This window comes from Onychomys torridus, chromosome 1 (genome assembly GCF_903995425.1).
Source record: "Onychomys torridus chromosome 1, mOncTor1.1, whole genome shotgun sequence".
Taxonomy (NCBI): Eukaryota; Metazoa; Chordata; class Mammalia; order Rodentia; family Cricetidae; genus Onychomys; species Onychomys torridus.
In genome coordinates, this window is record NC_050443.1 from 124,045,790 (window position 1) to 124,068,771 (window position 22,982).

The window sequence follows — 22,982 nt, forward strand, 5'->3', positions numbered from 1 at the left end:
TCGCCGCACAACTGTCCGGCTTACCCAGGGGGTCGGGGTTCCCATGGAAACGAGAGGACGTTCTTTGCGCCTGCGCAGTTGCGCTAGACACGCTGGGAAATGTAGTTTCCAGGTTGCCGCTACTAGGTCTGAGGAGCGGCCGCGAGATGGCGCCGGAGCGTCGCGGTTGGTCGAACCGAGCCGAGAGTCTCTGCTTTCGCTGCTGCTGCGGCCTGAGGCGAGGCCGGCGAAGCCTGGAAGGTCGTTCTCTGGGACGACCCTAGCTCTGAGGCGTCCGCGGTGCGGAGTAGAGGCGGGAGCGCGAGCCGTGAGGAGGGGTTGCTTTTGTTGTGTTTTTAAACAGCCTCATGAGGACTTGCCCGGCTCCGGGCCCGGACGGGCTTTGAAGATGAGAACCAGCCGACGGGGGGCCGCCTTGAGAGGGCGAGCTCCCCACTAGCGCCATGCTCGAGTCGGGCCGCGGTGTTGGCAGGCGGTTCTGCGCCGCCCGAGCACCGTGTAAAGTCAGTGAAGTGATGGAGAAACAGACGTCTCCGTGCCCGGAGTTAGGCTCCCGGGTTGAAAGCCAGAAACCCAGGATCGGGTGAGGCTCTCTGAGGCACTCGGTAGTTTCTTCTGAGTCTTGCAAAGCTGACCTGTGTGACCCTGAGGGTACTGCAAGGTGGCGGGACGGCCCTTTAAGGAGGTAGACTTTCCCATTTATTGTAAATAGGTGCAACTTCCTGGAAGGAAATTAGGCAATGTCTCGCGAAATTAAAAATGCACAGTCTTTGCTTTAGCAATTTTAGAACTATGTCCTACAGACTTAGTAGCAAACAAAGTATTTTTTTGCTATGGACAAGGACAAGAGACTTTAGTGGACTGTTACTTGGGATGGGATTTTTGGAAAATGTAAACAGACTGTTCATCAATAAATGGTCGCTTATATAGCCAAGCAAGTGGCATAAACCTTTAATCCCGACACTAGGGAGGCAGAGGCAGGCAGATCTCTGAGTTCAAGGCCAACCTGGTCTACAGAGTGAGTTCCAGGATAGTTAGGGTTACGAAGAGAAACCCTGTCTCAAAAAAAAACAAAACAAAACAAAAAACCCTAAAGGTTACTTAAACACATACGAGTCTATGAACTTGAATATGTAAGGTTATTTAATTTTCTTGTATGTGTGTTGGTGTTGAACAGGGCCCTGACACGCTAGGCAAATCCTTCACCACTGAAAAAGTTATGGCTGCCATTTTAAATTGAGGCACATCGCAAAGTGCTCTATAGAATTTTGTTGTTGTTGTTGCTTTGAGACAGGGTTTCACTCTGTAGCCCAGGCTGGCCCAGAACTCACAGAGATCCGCCTGCCTCTGCCTTTTGAGTGCTGGGATTACAGGCGTGCGCCACCACCGCCCGGCCTAGAGTGTGCTGTAGTCTGGGGCCAGTGAGAGGACACCTGCCACGCAGACTGAATACTTGAGTTGGGACCCCAGAACCTACATGTTGAGGGAACCTGACCCCCTCCAGCTGTCCTCTAGTCCTCACCACAAGCCATGGCATCTGTGTGCACAAATGTAATTAAAGATTTTATATGCTGTCACCTACATTTCCAAGGATATTTGAGTACATAGCCATGGATCATCTTCGGAGGGCCTCAGAAGCTGTGAATAGCCTGCGGAGATGGAAGTGAGGTACTGAAGAGCAGCACAGAGACTACACCCTCACTTTCTGTTAAGCTCTTGTTTAAGCTTTGTATACACAATCTTTTTTTAAAAGATTTATTTATTATGTATACAGTGTTCTGCCTGCAGGCCAGAAGAGGGCGCCAGATCTCATTATAGATGTTTATAAACCACCATGTGGGTGCTGGGAATTGAACTCAGATCCCCTGGAAGGGCAGCCAGTGCTCTTAACCTCTGAGCCATCTCTCCAGTCCCCACAAATCTTTTTATTTAATTAATTTATTTTGGTTTTTTGAGACAGTTTCTCTGTATAGTTTTGGACCCTGTCCTGGAACTCACTCTGTAGACTGGGCTGGCCTCAAACTCATAGAGATCCACCTGTCTCTGCCTCCCAAATGCTGGAACTAAAAGCATGCATCACTACCTCCTAGCTGTATAACATGTCTTCATTACTTATCTGTATTTTGATGCAAATAGTTTTCCTTTCCAGGTTTTGTTTCCCCAATGCTGAATCCTTATTTCTTAGGGTCCTGGTGAACAGGGGTTTGGGAGGAGCTGAGTTCATGACTGTGTCCCAGCTTTAGGAAGCAAGGCTGTCTGTCCTGGCCTCAGCAGTCTGGTGTGACCCCTGGTTAGCTGCAGGTGGGAAGGCAGCCCCATGTTTGCTCAGTACCTTGGGTCAGTAATGGAACTAGCTTCTCTGTACCCCTCCTTCTGACCCTATGCATGCCACAGATGGGTTTAAATAACTTATTCCAGAGAGCACTCAGAGGCTGAGCTCTAGCTGTGCGTAAATGACCTGCAATGTTTCTAAACAAAAACCAAAGAGAAGCGGGGGGGGGGGGGGGGTGGGGGGGGGGGGTGTTTGGGAGGGGGTGAGGCAGCGTTTATAGCTTCCCAGGTTTGCCTTGTTTTACAAAAAGAAACAGACTCTGGGTGCAGTGACTTGGAAGTGACAAAGCCGGGTCTGGGACTCAAGTCTCCTACCCAGAGCTCTCCACTTTAGGGTTAGGACAGGACTGGGAATATTCTGAGGGTTTGGGAAAGATACTTTGATGAAACTGGACACACCATGATATTCACATCTGCTGTCAGTTCCAGCACTGGATACACTTAGCCCAAACCAGTGCAGTGTGTCACAGAGCATAGAGCATGCTTGGGACCAGGGCAGAATTAACAATGATGGAAGCGCTGGCTCCTCTTTTCTTTTCTTTCGAGACAGTGTTTCTCTGTGTAGCCCTGGCTGTCCTGGAACTCACTCTGTAGACCAGGCTGGCCTTGAACTTAGAGATCTTCCTGCCTCTGCCTCCCAAGTGCTGGGATTAAAGGTGTGCCGGGCTTGGAAGGTGATTCTCAGAACCCAAAGATCCTCAAGGACTAGCACAAATGTCCTAAAGGGAGGTGAGCCTTAAGGACAGGCTTGGTCTAGTCCAGGCGGCAGCAGCAGTAGCAGCAGCAGCAGCAGCAGTTCCTGATTACTCAGAGTTAACTTCCTTTAGCTGCCCCAGCAGAACCACATACAGGCTTGTTCCCCCATCCTGATGGGCAGGATGGCTGACATTTACCCAGGCTGTGCCCTAGAGATGAGGGGATAGCACTGGCTAGCCCTTTCCCTCTCCCAACACACCATTCAATCAATACAGGTCTGTCACAGGACACCCGAGAGACACAGAAGGCTGGAGGGGGTGGGAGAGGCTGAGTGCCATGTGTAAACAGAGAAGGATCTGAAAGACAGATGGCTTTGTCACCAAATGGAAAAAACTTCATATGAAAATGTCTTTATTTCTCAGTACAAAGCCAGGTACTATACAACTGTGAAAAACTTGACTGGCCAGAGATCTTCACAAACAAGAAGACTCTCTTTGGCCCAGTGCCCTGTGACCCAGTGAGGGCCACAGGAGACTCAGGACGGCAGCAGAGGCTCTGGTCGGTTGTGTGTATGTATGGGGGGTGCTGTGAGCCCCTCAGAGCCGTGGAGCTGGGGACTGAAAGTGCTGTCTGCCTTGGTGGCCACTGGTTCCCTGGCCTAGCTGCCTGTAGGACTGCAGGAGGAGAGATGTCATAGGACGGAATGGTCACAAGTTGAGGGCAAGGGGGACATGAACCAGAAAACCTGCCCTAAAAATTTCTGGATTTAATTCCATGGCTGCATAATGTGTTAGAGAGGGAGTGGAAAAAGAAACTAGGGTCTTATTACCCTTCAAGGCACCGTGAACGGCTCTACCCATATACCCTAAGTAGAAAAAGTCTTGAGCCCTTGACAGGTAGACATGGGTCTGAGACCTAAGGCTGCAGGAAGTGACAAAGGTCTGGGGATTGCTGGGGAGGAGCTACGTGGAGTGTTCAGGCGCATAGGTGCAAAGGGTGCCCATCTAAGGAGCTGTGACCAGTCTCGTTTAGTGTCTAAGGGGACACAGTAGAAAGCTTAGGCCCCACCGTCCTCTCTGCTGTCATCGACACTGGCCTGCCTCACCACTCTCCGGAGCCTAGGTGTAGAGGACACCCCAGCCTCCCCCTGCTCTTGGAAGGCCCGGGTCCTGTTGGCCACCAGGGCAGCACTGTGAAGGGCAACCACAGACTGGCGAGACTTGAGGGCAGGCCAAGGCCCCTTGCGAACTCGTTGACCACCTCTGGCTGTTGAAAGCTGAGAGACGGGATGAAGAGGCTCTTCATCTGAAGATTCTCGGGAAGAGAAAACCTGGGTGGGGGGGGAAGAAGAGCCACAGGGAGCTCAGAGCCAGGAAAGGGGTAGGCACACACTTCTCAAGGGAACAACAGCACCCAGCTTGTCCCTTGGCCTCACCTCCCTGAGTTTTCTTCTGGTCCCTAGCAGTCTTCTTAGCCCACTGAATCTGACTTCACCTACCTTCTCTCACCCCTCTGCCTTTGTGCATTCAACCCCGTGAGCCACAGCTGAACCCCTGACAGGTGCCAGGCCCTGAAAAGAGCTCTGTGGATACCAGTGTCGGTGCCTCACAGGACAATAACCCACCATCAATCCCATGCCTCCCTATTGGTCCACACCCAGCACCTAAACATTCTGCCTGCAGGTTCCTTCTGAGTCAGCCATGTGACCTCATGTCACATGTGGGGCCTGCTTCCTCAGGCAAGGGCCAGCTTCCTGTCCTAGCTTGTGCCCAGCAACTCTCAGTACACAACATGCTTGTCCACTTAACCAGCAGGTGGACTGTGTGAGTTCAAAGGCCCGTCTCTGCACTTTGCTGTGTGGCTGGCTCCTTGGCTGTAGGAAGGCATCCTCTCTAGTGCAGGAAGATTTGCCAGCCATTAGCTGGCAGTGGAGCTCATGGCCTGAGGAAGATGCTCACTCCAAAGCTAGGAGCCAAACCCCTTAGGAAATGGGCCAGTTTGTCAGGCTGGGACTAGACTGTTCTTGTTCCCAGTCAGATCTGCAACTGCTTAGGCCCTGGGACCACTGCTCTCCCCTGGCCTGGCATAAAAGGAGGAGCCCAAAGGTGGTCCCCATCTTTAGGTACTCAGGACAGTCCTGAGTTGCCTGGTGCAGAAAGGTGTGAAGTGGTCAGTGTGGAGGAAGAAAAAGACCACACCCTACTGTGAGGGGCCTACCGGAGCCTCAAGTCAAACTCTGGCACTTTGCTCCCATACTCTCTTCTGCAAGGCTCCTGCAGGCAGAGCTCTCCTGCCCAGACTCACCTCCGGCAGGTCTCCAGCCTCTGGGGTATTCTCTGGCTCTGAAGAGGGCTCCAGGAGACTGATGGAGCGCATGACTCCTCGGAGGTTGATGCGGGGCCTCAGTCCAACCTCTTCCTTTGGGGTTTCCTCTAAACTCATAACCATTACCTCCCCACTGCCCCCTGGTTCTGGTGGAAGAGGTGGCAATGGTGTAGAAACTTCGGGAGCCAGTGGCTCCTCTGGGGAGACCACACCCACTTTCTGCTCCCAGACATGGCTCTGGCGGCTGTGAGGAGGTGGCTCTGAGTCAGCTCTGAGTGATACAGCAGCCACCCCCTAGTATACACATCACCTTCTCCCTCGTCCCTTCCCCCATACCTGGCAGTCAGAATGCCCTGGTAGGTCTGTAGCTGGCGCAGGAAGCCAGGGTTGGGGCGCACGATGGGCCGGAGCTCCTGCACATGGACCAGGGCTTGCTCCAGGCCCCAGCCATACTGTTTCATGGCATAGGCCAGCACCGTGGCAGCAGAGCGGCTGACACCCATCTTACAGTGGACCAGCACCCGAGTGCCCTGTGCTCTATGGAGGTAGGACATGGTCAGTCCACTCCCCCTCCACCTCAGTGGCCTCCAGACTGCGAAGGGGCAGGTAAGGGTTTAGGACCCAGCAGAGAGAAGGCAGTGAGGCTAGAGAGAGCGATGAAGGAAACAGAACCAAAGGCAGCATGGGCAGGAGGGGGGCACCAGTCTCCGCTGGAAGCTAGGGCTGGGGCAGCAGACTGGGAGGAGCCCACCTGGCATCCTCAATGAAGCGGTGTGTCTCCTTCCAGTGGGGAAGCAGCTGGGCCGATTCCTCATCCCAGACACGCACGTTGTGATAGGTGAAGCGTTCAGGGAAGAAGTTGTCAATCTCTCGGGCCATGTTCAGGATGTGGCTCACCCTGTACCAGAGGGTCCAAACCAGACTGGCTGTGGCAGAGGAACCAGGCTCACTGCCATTTCTGTTGGGTTCTTGGTTCTGAGTCAGGGCGTGGCAACACTTGGAGAAGGAGGAGAACTGAGCCAGCCGTCAGCCAGCTGACCTTGGGCACGCTCTCTTACTCTGTTGGGGATGAGTTTCTTCCGTGACTGACTGCAGTTTTAGCTTTCAAGCTTAGCTGAGACCAGGGGGCTCTCAGCAACAGGTGAAACGGGCTACAGCAGGTCTCCCAGAAGCCCACGGTGGGGATGGCAGGTTCCTTTCAGAAGTGGCAACCACATCCCTACTAGAAGGCATTTTCTGCCGGAAGAAGTGGCCAGGTGGGCAGGAACCTCTGCTGGCACGTGCCCACCAGCACCCCTGGTCTCAGCACAGACAGACCTCATTTCTGCACTGTTGTGTGTGCTTAGTGGGGCACATGGCATGCTGTTGAGGCCTCGGAGCCCATGTGAGTGCAGCCTTCCCAGCACTGGGTTAAAAGCAAAACCAGCAGTGCCAGGGGTGACCTAAGGTTCCAGAAACTGGCCAGGCTACCCCACAGGAAAACTGAATGACTGGCAGTCCTGAGGCTGGGGAACTCTACCTGTTTCTCTGAAGTTCCTCCAGATTGGCGGCATTCCACTCAGAGCCCTGTGGAACGGGAATGGAGGAAGAGGACTGGGCTCCCGTGGCTGGCCTCTAGCTCCAGGACCTGTCACAGTAGCTGCATGGGTAACCTGGTCCCCACCTCCAACAGCCTGCACTCACCAAGTAGAGGTGGGGGAAGATACGGGAGGGCCGGTCTTGCTGGGCCATGAGCAGCAACATCTGGTTATCAATAAAATCGCGGTACTGATGGAGAGGGTGTCCCAGACGCAGCTCCAGGGCCTGGCGGATCTACGGGGTGGTGCACAGGAATAGAGTCCAGGTCCCCAGACCTGTGAGGCCTCTGAGGATGGTACCCTGTCCCCATCTACACAGCTCAAGTTAGGGATTGGTGAGAAAGGCCCAAAGAAAGGTGAGTCTCAGGCCCCAGGCCCAGCCACGCTGCCCACCTCTTTGGAAGTGACACTCTCTAGGTCACTGGTGTCCAGCACCTGCCACAACTCAGCCAGGATCGCCTGCTCCATCTGTTCCTGTTCTGAGGCCCTAGTAGTGATCCTTCAGTAAGAGGCCATCCTGCACTGTGGTACCACCCCCTTCCCATCCCTTCTCCCTCCCACAGCACTGACTGTCCAGGCTCAGCAATGGGTGGTCGCAGGGACTCCAGATCAGACATGGCCATCCACTCGTTGAGGCAACCCTGGTCAGAGTTCAGCTTCTCCTGGTAATGAGCGGCCCAGACAAGGGCACTGCCACCAGGCACAAGGCCACTGCCTAGAGCCGCCTCACAGGCCTGGTGCAGTACCTGCAACGTGGCCCTGGGACAAGAAAGCGAGGCTAAGACACACAGTCTTACTTGGTTTCTGCTCCTGGGCCTGCAGGCCATCTCCCAAGAGGCTGGCCTAAGGCTAGGCTACTGCAGCACTTACCACATGGTCTGGATGGAGACCGGCTTGAAGATGCGGCTCTGACCACCGGATGTCACACTGAAGCCCCTGCAGGAGACCCAGGGAGGGTAGAACAAAATACCAGGCCCTCAGAGAACCTGTTTTCATTTGTCAGATGGGGGGAGGCTGAGGCCCAGAGTTAGGTGACTTTCCCATGATCAGAAGTAAGATGGAGTGGGTCCCTAGTGTCACTGTTCTCAGTGCCTGCCTCCTCTTCCTCCTCTTTCCCTCCCATTACCACCTCTTACCCATCACCGTCCAGGTACACCTGGGTATCACTCCAGAGGGGCAAGACCAGGCCCAGGGTGCAGCTGTGGGAGCTGACAGGAGACAGGAGAGCCATTGTCCCTCAGCACCTCACATCTTTGCCCCAAGCCTCCTCTCCCCACTCCTACCTGCTGTCAGGAAAGTCCACCCCCAGAAGAATGGTCTCCTGACTCAGACAGTCTTCTGTGGACACTACCAGGAGGTAGCGGAGTCGTGGGGGCCGGGCTGCCTCCAGCTGGGCTGCCTGGGAAAATGGAAGGAGCTCAGAATCATAGGGGCTCCTGGCTCTGCTCCTTCACTCCCACAGACATGCCTTGTGCCTTGCTGGCCCCTGATCCCAACTCCCAGACAGAAAATCAGTGGCTACTTGAGAACACACTGATACTCAAAATTTGCAATTTATGGCTCAACAAACTGTCTTTAAAAGCCTTAAATGGGAAGTGTAAGAATAGGGGAGAGACTGGGTATGGTGGCCCATGACTTTAATCCCAGCACTAGGGAGGCAGAGGCAGGTGGATCTCCATGAGTTTGAGGCCAGCCTGGGCTACAGAGTGAGTTCTAGGACAGCCAGGACTACACAGAGAAACCCTGTCTTGGAACACCACCTCCCCCGGCCCCAAAAAAGTGGGGGAGGATAGCATTATTAGAGGCAGCCTCATTTTTGTTTCTGCCTAGCAAAGAAGTTTTATCTTTTCAGAAAGTATTTTATTTGTAAGGATGCTTTGTCTGCATGTATGTCTGTGTACCACAGGCATGTCTGGTATCCAGAAGACCAGAAGCATGTCAGTTATCCTGGGACTGGAGTTAGAGATGGTTGTGAGCTGCCATGTGGGTGCTGGAAACTGAACTGAGGGTCTTCTGGAAGAGCAGTCAGAGCTCTTAACCCCTGGATCATCTCTCCAGTCCTGCAAGATTTTTTTTTTAAAAACCCTGACACTCACCAATATTTTATTTGAGAAATGCCTTCTACCAAAGGAATGATGTAGAGCCTCATACGTGCTAGAAGGATTTCATCTTATAATGGGTTAGAACAGCACTTCTGGGGCTGGAGAGATGGCTCAGTGGTTAAGAGCACTGGTTGCTCTTCCAGAGGACCGGGGTTCAGTTCCCAGCACCCACATGGCAGCTCACACTTGTCTGTAACTCCAGTTCCAAGGGATCTGACACTCTCACCAGACATGCATGCCGGCAAAGCACCAAAGAACATAAAAATAAGTTTTAAAAAATTCCTGCTGTAAACCCTGCTTTCCCAAAGCCTGCATCTTGTTTTTCATACTTTGCTGCCAACAGCAAATGTCTGCCTCCACACACTTTCAGGAGCTGGCTCTCAGGTTCCAGTAGACCCCAGTCTTCTGTGGGTGCTCTGTTTGCCTGGTTGGCACACCAGCTGACAAGGCATGCTTCACCAACCCTGGGAGTATGAGTCCATCTCTGGGCAACTCACTAGTATCAACAGGGGCCTCCTGTGGACTAACAGAAACCGCCCTCATGTAACCCCCACCACTTGGCTCATACAGGACAAACCTCCCTTGTCTTTTCTCAGCCCTCTGGAGACAGACATGACCTTGCCCTGCTAAGATGCCTCTAGCTGAAGTGGCAGAGTTCCTGGGGTTTGGGTAATCCTCCCTTCAACTGCCTGGGTGCCCCCTAATCGCACAGCATTGCTCCTCAATAGATACGTGCTCTGCATGGCCCCTACCAGGCGGATGTCGTCCTGTGGTCTCAGCAGCTCCACCATGAGGTGCAGATGCTGCCTTTGTACTTGTTTCCCAGGACTCTGGAACTCTTGCCCATTGTCGGTCTGGTCCTCAGTGAGCTGCTTCTCACCCAAGGGTTCCTCCATCGGCTCAGAGCCAGCCTCGGCTGCATGATTACCGTCTCCTCCATCCTGAAGTCCCAGGACAGCCCCTCCGAGCACCGCAAAACTCTGCCTGGCAGAGCGATAGGGACATGGATCTGGCCATAGGTTTTCAAACTTTAGCAAGGGTGAGTCCCCCAAAGGGATTGCTGAAATGGATTGCTAGCCTGCTCTCCTGAGTCAGCAGCACTCCTGGAGTGAGGCACAGTTTGCATTTTTAACCAGGATCCTGATAGTGGTCAGGACCCAGAGGACCAGCCTTGAGCTCACGTCTGAGGATGTGTCCCTTTCCTGGGTGGGCTCAGATGCTCTAAACTTGTCCAGGCAACTATACATCTGCAGGTCCTATCCTGCCCGTGGGCCTGTGATCACTGGTCTGAGCCACTTCCAGGGAATGTGTGAAATCACCCACTGACCAGGGCCAAGGTAGTCCTGCTTATTCTTCCACAAGCTAGGAACGTGATGTTTGGCAGTTCCTTCCATAGCACCTGGCTCCCACCTAAGCATGAGTTTGGAATACCTCAGGGAGTCCTTGGTCCAAGCAAGACACCTGGATTCCACAATGGCAGCGGCCTGGGCACAGGCTATAAGGAAGCATATGTCTGGAGAAGGGACTCACCTGCGTTGGAGCCGGCCTCTGCGCCTAGCCACTCGGTCCTGCTGAGAAAGCAGCCCGGGGACAGAGTGAGAGAGCAGCCCCCAGGACAGGAAGTACCCCAAACCTCTCCTCCTCTTCCCTCGAGGGAATCCTAGGTGGGGGGAATAAATCTCCCTCTGAATCCGCTCCCTCCACAGCCCCCCCCCCCCCGTGGGGCTGCAAGGACGGGGATTGCAGAATGTGGGAGGGATCTGAGGATCTGGGCCTCTGCAGACTGGGCTGGCTCTCTGGACTTCGCATCCACCTAGGTCGAGCTCTTGGGAGCTTCAGGACCTCCCAGGTGCCCTGGAACCTGAGCCTCAAGGTCCCTCCCCGCCTACTCCTAGGCGTGAGGCCGTCGGCCAGGGGCAGGACGTGCTTGCTCCCTCAGGCCCAGCTGGCAGCCAGCTGCGAAAGGGTAAGACCAAGCTAAACTCACCGTGGGTCCCACAGGCGTGGAGTGGCCACTGGCCGGCGGCGAGCGACTCACTGTGACCAGCGCCATAAGGCCAGGCTCGGGCCACCTGCGCCAACCCGGCACGACCAGGAAGAAGAGATTGGAGCCACTAGGGCCTGGCACCTCCTCGGGAGCGGCCCTTAAAGGGCCCGACTCATGCCCAGTCCGGCCTCCCGGAGCTAGCACCGAGCGGCCGCGGCCCCTCCCCTCCAGTCCCGGCTCAGCTCGCCCCGCCCCGTCCGCGCTGGAGGCGGGGCTGAGGGTGGGGTCAAGGGCGGGGCGCAGGTGAGGAGCCCGGACCTCACTTTCCCCGGTGGCTCAGGTCGTTATTCCGCCTCCTTGCTAACACCTAGTAAAATCAACTGAGAAGCTCTGGACCTCCCTCTACTGTTTGGTTTATGCTCTGGCTCCTGGGAAGGAAGGGGCAGGGACAATAAGTCATTTGTTTTGTTTTGTTTTTGAGACAGGGTCGCACTATGTAACTCTGACATGCCTGCAACTCATTATGTAGGTCAGGCTGTCCTGGAACTCACAGAGATCCACCTGCGTCTGCCTCCCAAATGCTGGGATTAAAGACTTCGCGCCACCATGCCTGGGGGACAGGGTCTTTTTTTTTTTCTTCTTCTTCTTCAGAGCTGAGGACTGAACCCAGGGCCTTGCGTTTGCTAGGCAAGTGCTCTACCACTGAGCTAAATCCCCAACCCGGTACTGGGTCTTAAATCTACCATCCCATCCAAACTTGTTCTCCTTTTCACTTGGCCTTCTTTCCTCCACTCTGAGGAAATTTGGAGACCAGCAAGCTTCTGAGGAAATGAGTCTTAGCGATAGTCCACAAAGCCCATAGCATTTCAAAAGGTCCACTCTAGCGGGGAACAGGACAGGACTAAGCCCCTTCCCCAGCAACTGTGTGCAGGGTGTGGGAGTGTGACTTGCTAAAAGTCACTCTGGTAGAAGATATTTGAATCTGGGTAGGAACCTGTGCCTAGGCTGCAGGGATGAGGGAGGGAGCGTTCCCCAGTGGGTAGAATAGGAAGCCCCAGCCTTTTTCTCTCCCCCCACAGGAGCATGGGCCAGGTTCTGGGGAGACCAGGTCCGGTAGCATTGGGGTAGACAAGGTAGCACCCAGGGGAACCTCAGACTCCCTGGAACACCTGTGAAGGGATGGCCTTATTTTACAGCTGTAGAAACAGAGGTTCCAAAGCTAGAGTTGAGGTCACCACCCTTCAGTGTCCCCTTGGTTCCAGCCCATGGAGGACAGCAAGTCTACTGCTGATGGTCTCTTTATTTCCACCTTGGCCTCACTGCCAGCCGACCTCCAGGACCCCAGACCCCAAGCTCAGCAGCAGACAGTTTATAAATAAATAAATACAAAACAGGCAGAAGGAAGGACCCTGGAGAGCCATTCCAGGGCCGGACAGCTCAGTGCTCTGTGAGTGACAGCTGCAGGGTCCGCTGCAGGTCTTCCTCCTCCCGCTGACCTCGCCGCTCCTGCTCCTCCTGTTCCCGTGAAGACAACTCCAGAGCCAGGCGAAGCTGCTCCTCAAAGCTTGGGGGTGCAGGGGATGGAGGTGTCCTCTGAGGAGGCTCTGGACCCCTGGACTCCGTGGACAGCTGTAGGCTTTCCTGGAGGGCCCTTCAGGGCCAGGGTTGAAGGAGAACAGACCAATGAGACGGCTTGGGGAGAAGCCAAGAGCATGAAATGGTGAGGGACAAGATGCCAGGGAGAGAGACAAGCAAGACTCTTGTGGCCCTTCCTGCTCCTGGCGGTGAGCAGCATTTTGTCTTGTGAAGGTCTGGAGCCCTGGATCACAACTCCCTGGCTTCCCAGCCTCCCCACCAGTCAGCCAAGGACCCACACAGTTCATGGGGGACTCACTGCTCCAGCTGACGCTGCTCTTCAAACACTATGACTTGAGGAGAAGGGAGGATACCAGGCCGTGTGTTGGTCAGGGCTTCCCACACAGTCACCTGCAGCCGTCAGAGCCCAGAACTGTCACCTCAGGCCTATGGCTGTGAGGTCATGACCCACCTTCCACTTGCATCCCACCTGCTCTGCCTCTGTGCCCGCCTCGAGCAGGCTCTGCTGGATGGCAAACTGAAGCAGATCATCATCCTCATCCCGAAGAGGTTCACTGCGTTCAGCACCCAGCACACTGTACCCCTCAGGCACCTCGAACACAGAGGGGTCCACCTCACATGGAAAAGGGTTTCCTGGGCAGGGTAACAGAGGGGTCAAATTCAGCTCCAAGGCTGGTCAGAGAGCTGCACAGCCACCTCACTCTCCTGTATCTATGGCCATACCTGGAGCAGAACTGGGGGCAGGGACCCACACGGAGCTCACAGGCTCATCACAACCGCACAGGTTACTGAAGGTGATACGGGCATTGAGCACGTGGAAGAGGGGAATCTCTGAGAGGAGAGAGCCAGGTTTGAGCTGCTTGCCCCTTGCAGTCACCCCAAACCTGAGGAGGGCGTCATGCCCGAGTCCTGGCTGCCTTCTCACCAATCTTGACCGGGAAGCCTGGTGGGAGGCGGAGAGTGATGAAATCCCGCAGCTTGGCAAAGTGAGCATTGCTGATGGCCATCAGGTCGATGATGGGTGTCACCTGGTCACCCAAGGACAGTGGGTGCTCCTCACTCAGCCACAGTGTTGCCTTGAACCTATCCAGCCAACCAGAAAAAGTGGGTCAGGGACCCCTGGTGCCTCACCCTTTCTGGTCGCCTGCCTGTGGTGTCTTTTGCCCTGCCCAGCTCCTATGGGCTGTTGCCCCAGGAACTCAGCATTGCCTCTAAAGCCTGATCTGTCTCAGCTCCTGGCCCATTCTGGTGCTGATGGCTCTTTTGATCTGCATGAGGAGAGGCAGGGGCCAGCCTGTGGGTTCATCCGGGCCTTATCTACAGCCTGGTCTTCGTCCGAAGCTGGTCAGCACTATACACTTGACTGTGCTGGATACAAACACAAAAGCACCATGCTTGAGTGTTGAGCACAGCCCAGAGGTCAGGATTTTGGGGTTGAAATCTCAACTCCAATCAATGTCTGAGTAGAGACACGTGAGGCTGCATGACATCTGTGAGACCCGCTATAAAGCATCTTCACCGTGACTACACCCATGTGACCATGGACATCTGGTTGACTTTTTGTTTTTCTGAAGAAAACAGACTCTCCCAAAAGGGAAGATTATTTCCTTGTGATGTAAACCACTGGACAGCAGAGCTGTGGGGCCTTTCCACTCTGTCATGCTCTGGTCCCAGGCACATGCTCACTGAGTTGAACAGAAAAACAAGCCAGGAATGGTGTAATCCCACCACTTGGACTGTTTTGAGTTGGAGGCCAGCCTGAGCTACATAATGAGCTACAAGCCAGGGCTACAAAGTGGGACCCTGTGTCATAAAGCCCAAAACAAACAACAAACAAACAAACAAACAAATACATTGGTGACGTCATCCAAATATGCCCAACTCCCTGGGCCCAGGTGCATGCTAGGTGTCCAAACCATGTCAAAGACAGACATGGCTCCCACCCTCTGGAGCTGGTCAGGGAGAAATCTACTGGGTGAACAGATCCCTCACTGTGACGTACTCCATGCGTGACAGGACCCTGTCGCTGCTCAAAGTCTTCTGGTGGGATTCCCCAACCTGCCCCCAGACCTCACCTCTGTACTTTGCTGGACATCTCAATGGGGCGGCCAATGTTTCTCGATTCCAGGCTGAAGCTGGGGTCAAAGTACTCCTCGGGAGAAATTGCTGTGGGGTTGGTGGGGCTGGCGGCCTGCTGCACTGGAGCCTGATGGACCCCAGGATAAGACTTAGCCCTCAGTATGAACAGGAAAGTGCCCCACCCACCCAGGCTTGGTCCAGCCCTTCCTCAGCCAAGCTCACCCCACTGTGGGAGGAGTGCTGCTGAGCCATCCCCAGGAAGGACTGGAACGGGGTCTTCCCGCCTGAGAAGAAGTAGTCAGTAGTCGAACCGTGAGGGAACTCTGGGCAATTCCCCAGCCTGTGTTCTGCCATTCTCTGCCTGGGAGCCTCCTGCTGAGTGGGAGAGGGTTCCTGCAGGAAGAGGGAGGCCTCCCACCCTGCCTGGGGCTGTTGAGCCCTGGCCCCAGACCACTGGACGACTGGGCAGCAGGCGGTCGGTCGGTCGCACCTGGGTTTACCTTTGTTCCTTAACTTGTCCTGATCAGCGAGGTGCTCTGTTCTTGTGCGCGTCACTAGCTCCACATTGGTGGCGCTGTATACCTGTGGATCGAGGGGAGACACGGGGAACTCAGGGTTCAGAGCCTGTTCTTCATCAGCCCAGGACCCAAGTCCTCTGTTCCCAGAGACAAACAAAATTCCCCCACAGGAGAGCAAGTGGCAGGGTCTGAACCCCAGGAGTCACTAACAGGGACATGTAGTCAGAGAGCCAAGAAAAACAAAAGAAAACAAAAAAGCACCCATTACTTCATCTCAGAGCCTAGGGAGGGGTCAGCAGGGGCTGGGCCTCTGAGCCATAGAAAGTCACTTTGGTTGATCGGGCTTCTGTGGTCAAAAAACCGATTCCACCTTGCTCTCCACAGCATGAAGGGGTGAAGGAGCTTAGCCTCCAGGTCCCACAAGGCTGTCCCCAAGCCCCCAGCCCAGTAGCCCCTCCTGCCTTGGCCTCGTAGCCACTAACGGTCTCCATCTTCTCAGAGCGCCATCCCCAGATACCACATTTGTTCCTGCAGCAGACCAGACAGGAGAGGTGAGGACATGTACCCTCCCCGTCACAACAAAAGCCCCTTCACCTAGCTGGTGGCCCTGACTACATAACTGCCAAGGTCCTTGCCTACAGTGACACACGGAGGGGCCTGGACTAGAAGGACTGGACGGCTATGACATTTGCCAAGGACTAGAATCACAAGAGCAATTCTTTATTTTATTAGGTATGATAATCGTGTTGGGGCTCAGTTAAAAACTCTGCATGAATGCAGAAGCATTTATTATTGAGATGATAAGATATCTGGGATGATTGGTTTTTGTTATTGTTGTCTGTGACAAGGTCTCTGTACGTTCCCTGTCCTGGAACTCACTATGTAGACCAGGCTGATCTTGAACTCACAGAGATTCATTTGCCTCTAGCTCCTGAGTGTGCACACATACATACAAAATATAATAGTAATTTAGATGAAATGGACAAATTCTTTGTAAGGCCTGAACTACTGAAACTGCCATAAGAAGAAATAATCTAAATAAGGTCTACAGCAAGTGAGCAGATGATTCTCTTTCTCTTCACCATCGTCTACCCGGAGAGAACAGCCCAGGACTGAAGGCTTTACCATGGAATTCTATCAACAGTTTAAAGAATTAGTGCCAGGTATTTGCCAACTCTTCTATAAAATGGATGATGAGGTAATAATTTTCAATTCATGCTATCAAATTTTGCCCACATATCAAAACCAGACCAAGATATGAAAAGGAAATTGCTCTGGTATAACTCAGGGTGCCTGCCTGGCACACACGGACCACCAGCACAGAAAGAGAGAGAGAAGAAGAAGAAGAAGTAAGGGAAGCACGTAGGTTGGCCACAAACCAATATTTCTTATAAATAGACAAAATTCTCATCAAATTATTAGCCAACAAAATCTAACAATAAGCAGGGCAGTGGTGGCACACACCTTTGATCCCAGCACTCTGGGAGGCAGAGGCAGGTGGATCTCTGTGAGTTTGAGGCCAGCCTGAGTCCCAGGACAGCTAGGGTTGTTACACAGAGAGACCCCGTCTTGAAGAAGAAGGAAAAGCTGACACAGTGGTCCATTGAATAAAAGCACCTGCCACCAAACCTAATGACCTGAGCTAGGTCCCCAGGACCCAACTGGTAGAAGGGCAGAACCAACCCCTAAGGCTATCCTCTGACTTCCATCTATGCATCATGGCATGCATGTGTGCATATGACACACACACATACACACAGGCACACACACAATAAATAAATATTTTTAAAAGTACAAAAAATTATTACAAAGCAATAGTCATTAGGATAATGAAAGCGCTTGCCTTTAATCTCTGCACTTGGGAGGCAGAGGCAGGGGGATCTCTGTGAGTTTGAGGCTACCCTGGTTGACACGGTGAGTTCCAGGACAGCCAGGGCTACACTGTGAAAATCTGTCTTGAAAACAAACAAACAAAAATAAAATAAATAAAACAAACTCAAGAATTGGAATAGACATTTGTCAAAAAATAAAAATGAATAAAATGACCCAATTTGCACATAGTAAAATCTTCAGCATCATTAGTCATTAGAGAAATGCCAATCAAACCCATAGCGAGATGTCCGTCCCATTCATCAGCCTAGCTGGAATGACAAAATCAAAGAATGACCAATAAGGAACACCGGTGAGAAGGTGGAGAACAGATGTTGGTAGCAATATAAAATGATTCGGGCCTCTTGGTAAAGAGTCTGGCATTTCCTCAAACAAAAAAATATTGAGTTGTTATATAACCCAGCAGTTCTACTCAAAGGTTAGTAATATATCTAGGAGAAATGAAAACACACATTCACATAAAATTTATATGAAAATATATAGTTTGATTATTCCTAATAGGCAAACTGCAGGAACAACCCAAATGTGGTGGAATTATATAAATAAAGAGTAATTATCGGGACTGGAGAGATGGTTAGGAGCATTTTACGTCTGTTTTTGCAAAGGACTGGTGTCAGTTCCCAGTACTCACAGGGTTTACCACCATCTATAACTCCAGTTCCAAGGGCTCTGATGCCCTCTTCTGGTCTCCTTGGGCACTGCATGCACACAGTGTTCACAGATACATACAGGTAAAACCCTCATACACATAAAATAAAAATAAATCTAAAAAAAGTAATTATGGTATGTTCGTACAATGCATTCATCCATAAAAGGAGTGAAGAGTTACATCCTACAGTTACAGTTTGGATGGACCTTGAAAACATCATAAAGTAACAGAAATCAATACACAAACAGCAACAGAGACTAGATTAGTGGATACTTAGGGTAAAGGAAGACTACAGCTAAAGAGTTACTTCTTGTTTTCTTTTTTCTTTAAATTGACTGTGGTGACAGAATATATTTGTTAACAAAAACCATAGTAACCCCTGAACTCCAGCCTAAGCCGTCTCTAGTGAAGGTGGGATCAGCCTCCCATAGGTGTCAGAAACCTTAAGGATAGTTCTGCTTTTATTAGTGGTGGTTTACATTGGGTGTGGTGACACACACCTATAATCCCAGTCAGTACTCAGGATTTGAGGCAGGAGGGTCTCTAGTTCAAGACCAGCCTGGGCTACACAGTGAGACCCTAACTTTTAAAAAAATGTGTGCTTTCCTATCTCTCTTCCATCCCCACCCATGGTGTGCCAGGCCCCAACCGACCTCTCAAAGGCCACATTGCGAGTGTCCAGGTGGGTGGAGACAATAGGAGACGTGAGGCGACTGGCCACATGTTCCTCACTGGGCCGCATGGCAGCCAGCAATGCTTCCGGTTCATGCAGAGCTGGACCTAGTGTCTCTGTGTGCACCACCTGCCGGTCATGGTCCACTTCCATCACCAAGGCTCCTGCCTCTGTCAGCCGCAGGGATGTCACAGGAAGGGAACAGATCAGTGCCAGGCCCCACCAATGAGCTATCCTCAGCCACCTGCTGCTAAGTAGGTCCATCCTCAGCCCTTTGGTCCCCCTCTACCCTCAGCTTCTGTCTCTACTCCCAGAAAGTGAGAATCTGAGGGTGCCAGCACACTTGTCCCTGCCACAAGCGCCCCAGAGCTCACCCTGGCCCCTGAAGATGAAGCTTCTCCGGCCACGCTGCCAGGTCATGTGCTCGAAGCCCAAGAGACTAGTATCCACTCGTAGGCTCTCACCACGCTTCCACACACGGTACACATCGCTCGGGCACATCTTGGACATGAGGGGTACTGCAAGGAACCTCAAAGTCATAGGGAATCCTCCCCAAATAGCCCGCTCCAAACCTTCGCAGCCCATCGCTCCCCACTCACCCCAGCTGGTGAACTCCCACTTCATTTCCACGTAGAAATCAGGGGCCTAAGAAACCAAAGCTACCTGTTAGGGCCTGTGAGTCTGGTGCCGTAGCCTAGTAGGCTTTGGGGCTCATAGTCCATCACTACTCTTGGGAACCCACAAATTGTGCTGCAATGCTGTGGCCCAACTACACTCCCACTCCAGTCAAACCCTGCCAAGGAAAGGGCTCAAGTAGGCCCTAAAATGGTCTACACATAAAGAAGCTGTCAGCACTGGATGGCCTGGGGCCCTCCAAGGGCCTTTGTCTTTTCTGTGTCTCAGAGTCCTGATCTATAAAGGGGACACAATGACACTTCCAGAAACAACTGTGCTTCTGTCCTCTGCATGCTTAAGGATGAAGTAGGCATTCCAGGGTGCAGGCCATCTCTACCCAGTCATTCTTCTGGAAATTTACCTTCTCTAGGAGGCTCAAGGCCTACCATTCTGCCCAAGAGATTGCTGGCATCAGGAACCCTTAGTGTTGGTGAACACTTTCCTTCCAAAAGACCTAGTCTCACGTGCATGGGCCTGGGAGCCTCTATTTCTCACATGACCTTTGGCAGAGGTAAAGGTGGTGGGAAAACATACTGCACAGTCCAGGTACTTACTCTTCAAAGGCCAGGCCTGTCACAGGGACCAGGGTGACCCATTATGATACCCCACTTCCTTACTGGCCACATCCTATACCCTACCATACCTGACGGAGTTTGTTGAGCAGTTCTGGAATGCCAGCCAATCTCTGTGTGGCCCTCTGGAAGTCCCGATACTGGAGTACCAACTGCACCATTTCAGGGTCTCCAGTGCTGACTGCCTCCTGCAGGACTGGAGACAAACGGCTGCTGGGGAAGTCCTCTTAGTGACCCCAGGCTTGACTACTCACTCCCACCCACCAACCCCTGCCCTGCATAGTACCTGCCCAGCCCTGATGGCTCTCTTTGCCCACGTTGGCATTATGTCGAAGAAGGACTCTCACAGACTCCAGGTTCCCCAAGGACACAGCCAGCTCCAGAGGGGTCCGCCCTCGGGGATCCTCCTGTTCAATGTCGTGCTGAGGGAGATGGGACACTCAACACAAGGCAAGAGAGAGCCAAACAAGGAGGTCACAGGGTTGAAAGGGGCTAGAGTTACTATGGGAAATAAAGAGAGTAACCGGGTCAGTGGGGAGATAGAGGGTGGCCTATGTGGGCCGGAGGATGTCGAGGTAAGGGAGGCAATGAGAGCCTATGGCAAGGGTCTGCTCATTTCTCCCTGCCCGCTGCTACCCATAGATTTGGGGGACTAGCGGCAGAGTCTAGTGAGGGATGTCAAGAGTCTGGATCAGCTCGAGGACCAAGAGCAAGGTTCTTGTCCTCAATTTAGCTCAGAGGTGGAGGGTGAATCCGGAGCTTAGTGCAATACGAAGTGGGCAGAGAGCAGAGCTAGGCCCAGCGCCGGAGATGCAGCTAAAGGGCAGGTGACCTGAGCTTCCGACAAGGCTGGAGCTAAGGAGTCAGGATGCGGCTGCGGAGCTGAGCAGGGGCAAGTGGGTTGCAGGATGGATTCCGCACCTCGGCATGGGGACCAACCGGATCCACCGCAGGGCCTCACCTGGCGGCTGTGCAGCGCGGCCTCCAGTTCGCGGTGCCGGTTCGCCCAGACTAGCCGATGCAGTGGGAAGGTGGGGCCCAAGCCGGCCATAGTGGGCCTCAGCGCCGCATCCCGAGAGAACGGCCCAACCCTTCTTGGCCTGTGCCTGGCACTGCCCCGGCGCCTCCGCTCCGAGCTGCACCTCAGCTGCGCCGGCCACAGCCCCGCGGACCCCTGGCAGGAGCCGTGGCAGCAACAGCGAGGGCGGCAGGGAGGGCGGGCCGGAGGGGGGCGGGGGCGGGGCTACAGGGATAGGGCGTGGCTTCGGGCTCCGCGCCCCCTCGCCTCCAGCAGCCATGGCAACCACTGCAGGCCTGCGCGCTGGGGGCGGGTGGGGGGGGGATGTTGTCCAGTCTCCAGGGCAACCACACGCGCCCCTGGAACAGCAGGAACCTCGTTTCGAAGCCGCCAGAGTCGGTAGGGGGCGTTCCGGAGGGCGGGACCTAGCCGCATCTCTACCCGTGCCCGCAGAGGGCGCCCCATGCCCTGGGCGGTCTGGAAAGGGAGGGAAGGGCCGGGAGGAGGGCGGAGAGGCTTGGTGGAGCGGGTATTGGGCCCTGAGACCTACATGTGCAATGGGCCCTAGTCTTTTGCTCTTACAGACCCTCGCCCACACTGTGTCCTTCCACCCAGCCCACTCCTGGGTTCCACCGACACCGACTGGCCTTTTTTCTGCAGGTGAGATGGAAATCTTGGCCTCATCCCTGCCAGGCAAGGCACTCAGCTTCTGGAGATGAGCACCCAGCAACAGCCCATAACGCTGACCGGTCTAAGCCTCTTTCCCAAGGATCTGCCTGGCCCTGATTCCTGGAAGGCATCACACCGTGAGCGGGGAACCCTCCAACAGCACTAGTCAGGAATAGGAATACTGGGGTTAGAGAGCACAGGCTGCTTTCCTGGTGGGAAATTGGCCGTGCACACTGCCACCACGTGGGTCCCTTTTGCAGAGGCTGCATTTTACTGTCAATAGGGAAGGAAGGAGTTTCGAAACAAGGCCGGCACTTCCACCCACACAGGAACTAGGGTGCAGGCAGTCAGTCATCTTAGGTCCGGCCCCTGGTTCTCTTCAGTCCTACCAGGGGTCTCTTATCCTGGTCTTGATGAAGCTGTAAATAAACCAGACTTTCCAAAACCGATCCACTGGTCTGTTTCTCCATTTTTAAAACTTACATTTGACTAATTATCCATTCATTCTTGTGGGGGGGTGCCCCTGAGTGAAGAGGTCAAAAGACAACTTTTGAGTTGGTTCTCTCCCACCCTTGAACTCAGGTTGTCAGGTTTGACAGCATGTGCCTTTATCTGATGAGCTATCTTGCTGGCCCTATCTCCCTATCTGTAACAGTTAGTGGGTGGAGAAAGGCCATTCACTTGAGGCTCCCTTCCTGCCCTAGGGTGTTCTCCTTTCTGCAGCCTGATTGCCACCTTTACCCCCTTTCTTCCTGTGGTCAGGTGGCTTATAGATCTCTGGGATCCATGCTCCCCATCTTGTGTGGTGCAGTCAGGTCATCTGTGATGTCTGGACTTAGGGAGGAGTTCAAAGGCTTCTGAATACAGTTAGGTTCTGCTGGCCTCTGCTTTCGTCAGAGACTGTCTGTCCCCACATCCTCTCCACCTTGAACCTAGAAGGGCTACAAGTTGCTGCAGTCTTGAGCATGTCTCCACCAGCTCTTACTTCTCTGTCAGTGAACCTCTTTTCCAAGCCTGACACCCATGTGAGCCTCTCCAGACTGAGCTTGTCTGCTCCGCTCTCCTCCCGCCACCTGACGCCACCATCTCTGGTCTTAGGTACTCCATGTTGCCTCATTAGGGTGTCAAAAGCCATATCCAAACACCTACGCCTTCTGCCTCCCAGGCCATCTGGGCTCTGGGCTGTCTAACCTCTTCTTGTTGTTATCGGGGGGGGGGGGGGTTTGTGTTTGTTTGATTGGCTAGTTAGTTTTTTCTTTTCTTTTCTTTTTTCTTTTTTCCCCCCCGAGACCGGGTTTCTCTGTGTGGCTTTGCACCATTCCTGGAACTTGCTTTGGAGACCAGGCTGGCCTGGAACTCACAGAGATCTGCCTGCCTCTGCCTCCTGAGTGCTGGGATTAAAGGCGTGCACCACCACCGCCCAGTGGCTGGTTGGTTTTTTGAGATAGGGTTTTGAGACGAGTTTCACTGTTTAGCCTTGGCTGTCCTGGAACTCGCTCTGTAGACCAGGCTAGCCTCTAACTCATAGAGTTCCACCTGCCTCTGTGAGCCACCACTGCCCAGCTGTTTGTCTTTTGAGACAGGGTCTCATTATGGAGCTTTGGCTGGCCTGGAACTCACTGTAT

General features: G+C 53.5%; 2 protein-coding genes across 3 annotated transcripts; both read right to left on the minus strand.

The window, feature by feature from the left end:
- Positions 1-3,411: 3,411 nt before the first annotated feature.
- Positions 3,412-11,550, minus strand: Ssh3 (slingshot protein phosphatase 3). Of its 2 annotated transcripts, none has more exons than XM_036166344.1 (14): positions 11,019-11,550; positions 10,562-10,599; positions 9,784-10,015; positions 8,213-8,328; positions 8,066-8,137; positions 7,800-7,865; positions 7,500-7,688; positions 7,323-7,416; positions 7,036-7,164; positions 6,872-6,918; positions 6,104-6,250; positions 5,689-5,889; positions 5,332-5,596; positions 3,412-4,357 (listed from the first exon to the last, which is right to left on the minus strand). In XM_036166344.1, the coding sequence occupies exons 1-14, from the start codon at positions 11,082-11,084 to the stop codon at positions 4,085-4,087; spliced, it is 1,935 nt and encodes a 644-aa protein (XP_036022237.1). In that variant the 5' UTR covers positions 11,085-11,550; the 3' UTR covers positions 3,412-4,084. The 2 variants fall into 2 exon arrangements, with proteins under 2 accessions (XP_036022237.1, XP_036022229.1); XM_036166336.1 differs by having other exon boundaries at positions 10,562-10,602.
- A 750-nt stretch (positions 11,551-12,300) lies between these two features.
- Ankrd13d (ankyrin repeat domain 13D) lies at positions 12,301-20,883 on the minus strand. The gene is made up of 15 exons (XM_036201100.1): positions 20,632-20,883; positions 19,957-20,092; positions 19,742-19,866; positions 19,023-19,068; positions 18,798-18,941; positions 18,404-18,593; positions 15,673-15,739; positions 15,194-15,275; positions 14,916-14,977; positions 14,690-14,820; positions 13,540-13,697; positions 13,338-13,445; positions 13,084-13,247; positions 12,913-13,004; positions 12,301-12,669 (listed from the first exon to the last, which is right to left on the minus strand). Exons 1-15 carry the CDS (start codon positions 20,719-20,721, stop codon positions 12,456-12,458), a joined length of 1,809 nt encoding a protein of 602 aa, XP_036056993.1. The 5' UTR covers positions 20,722-20,883; the 3' UTR covers positions 12,301-12,455.
- Between the last annotated feature and the right edge of the window lie 2,099 nt (positions 20,884-22,982).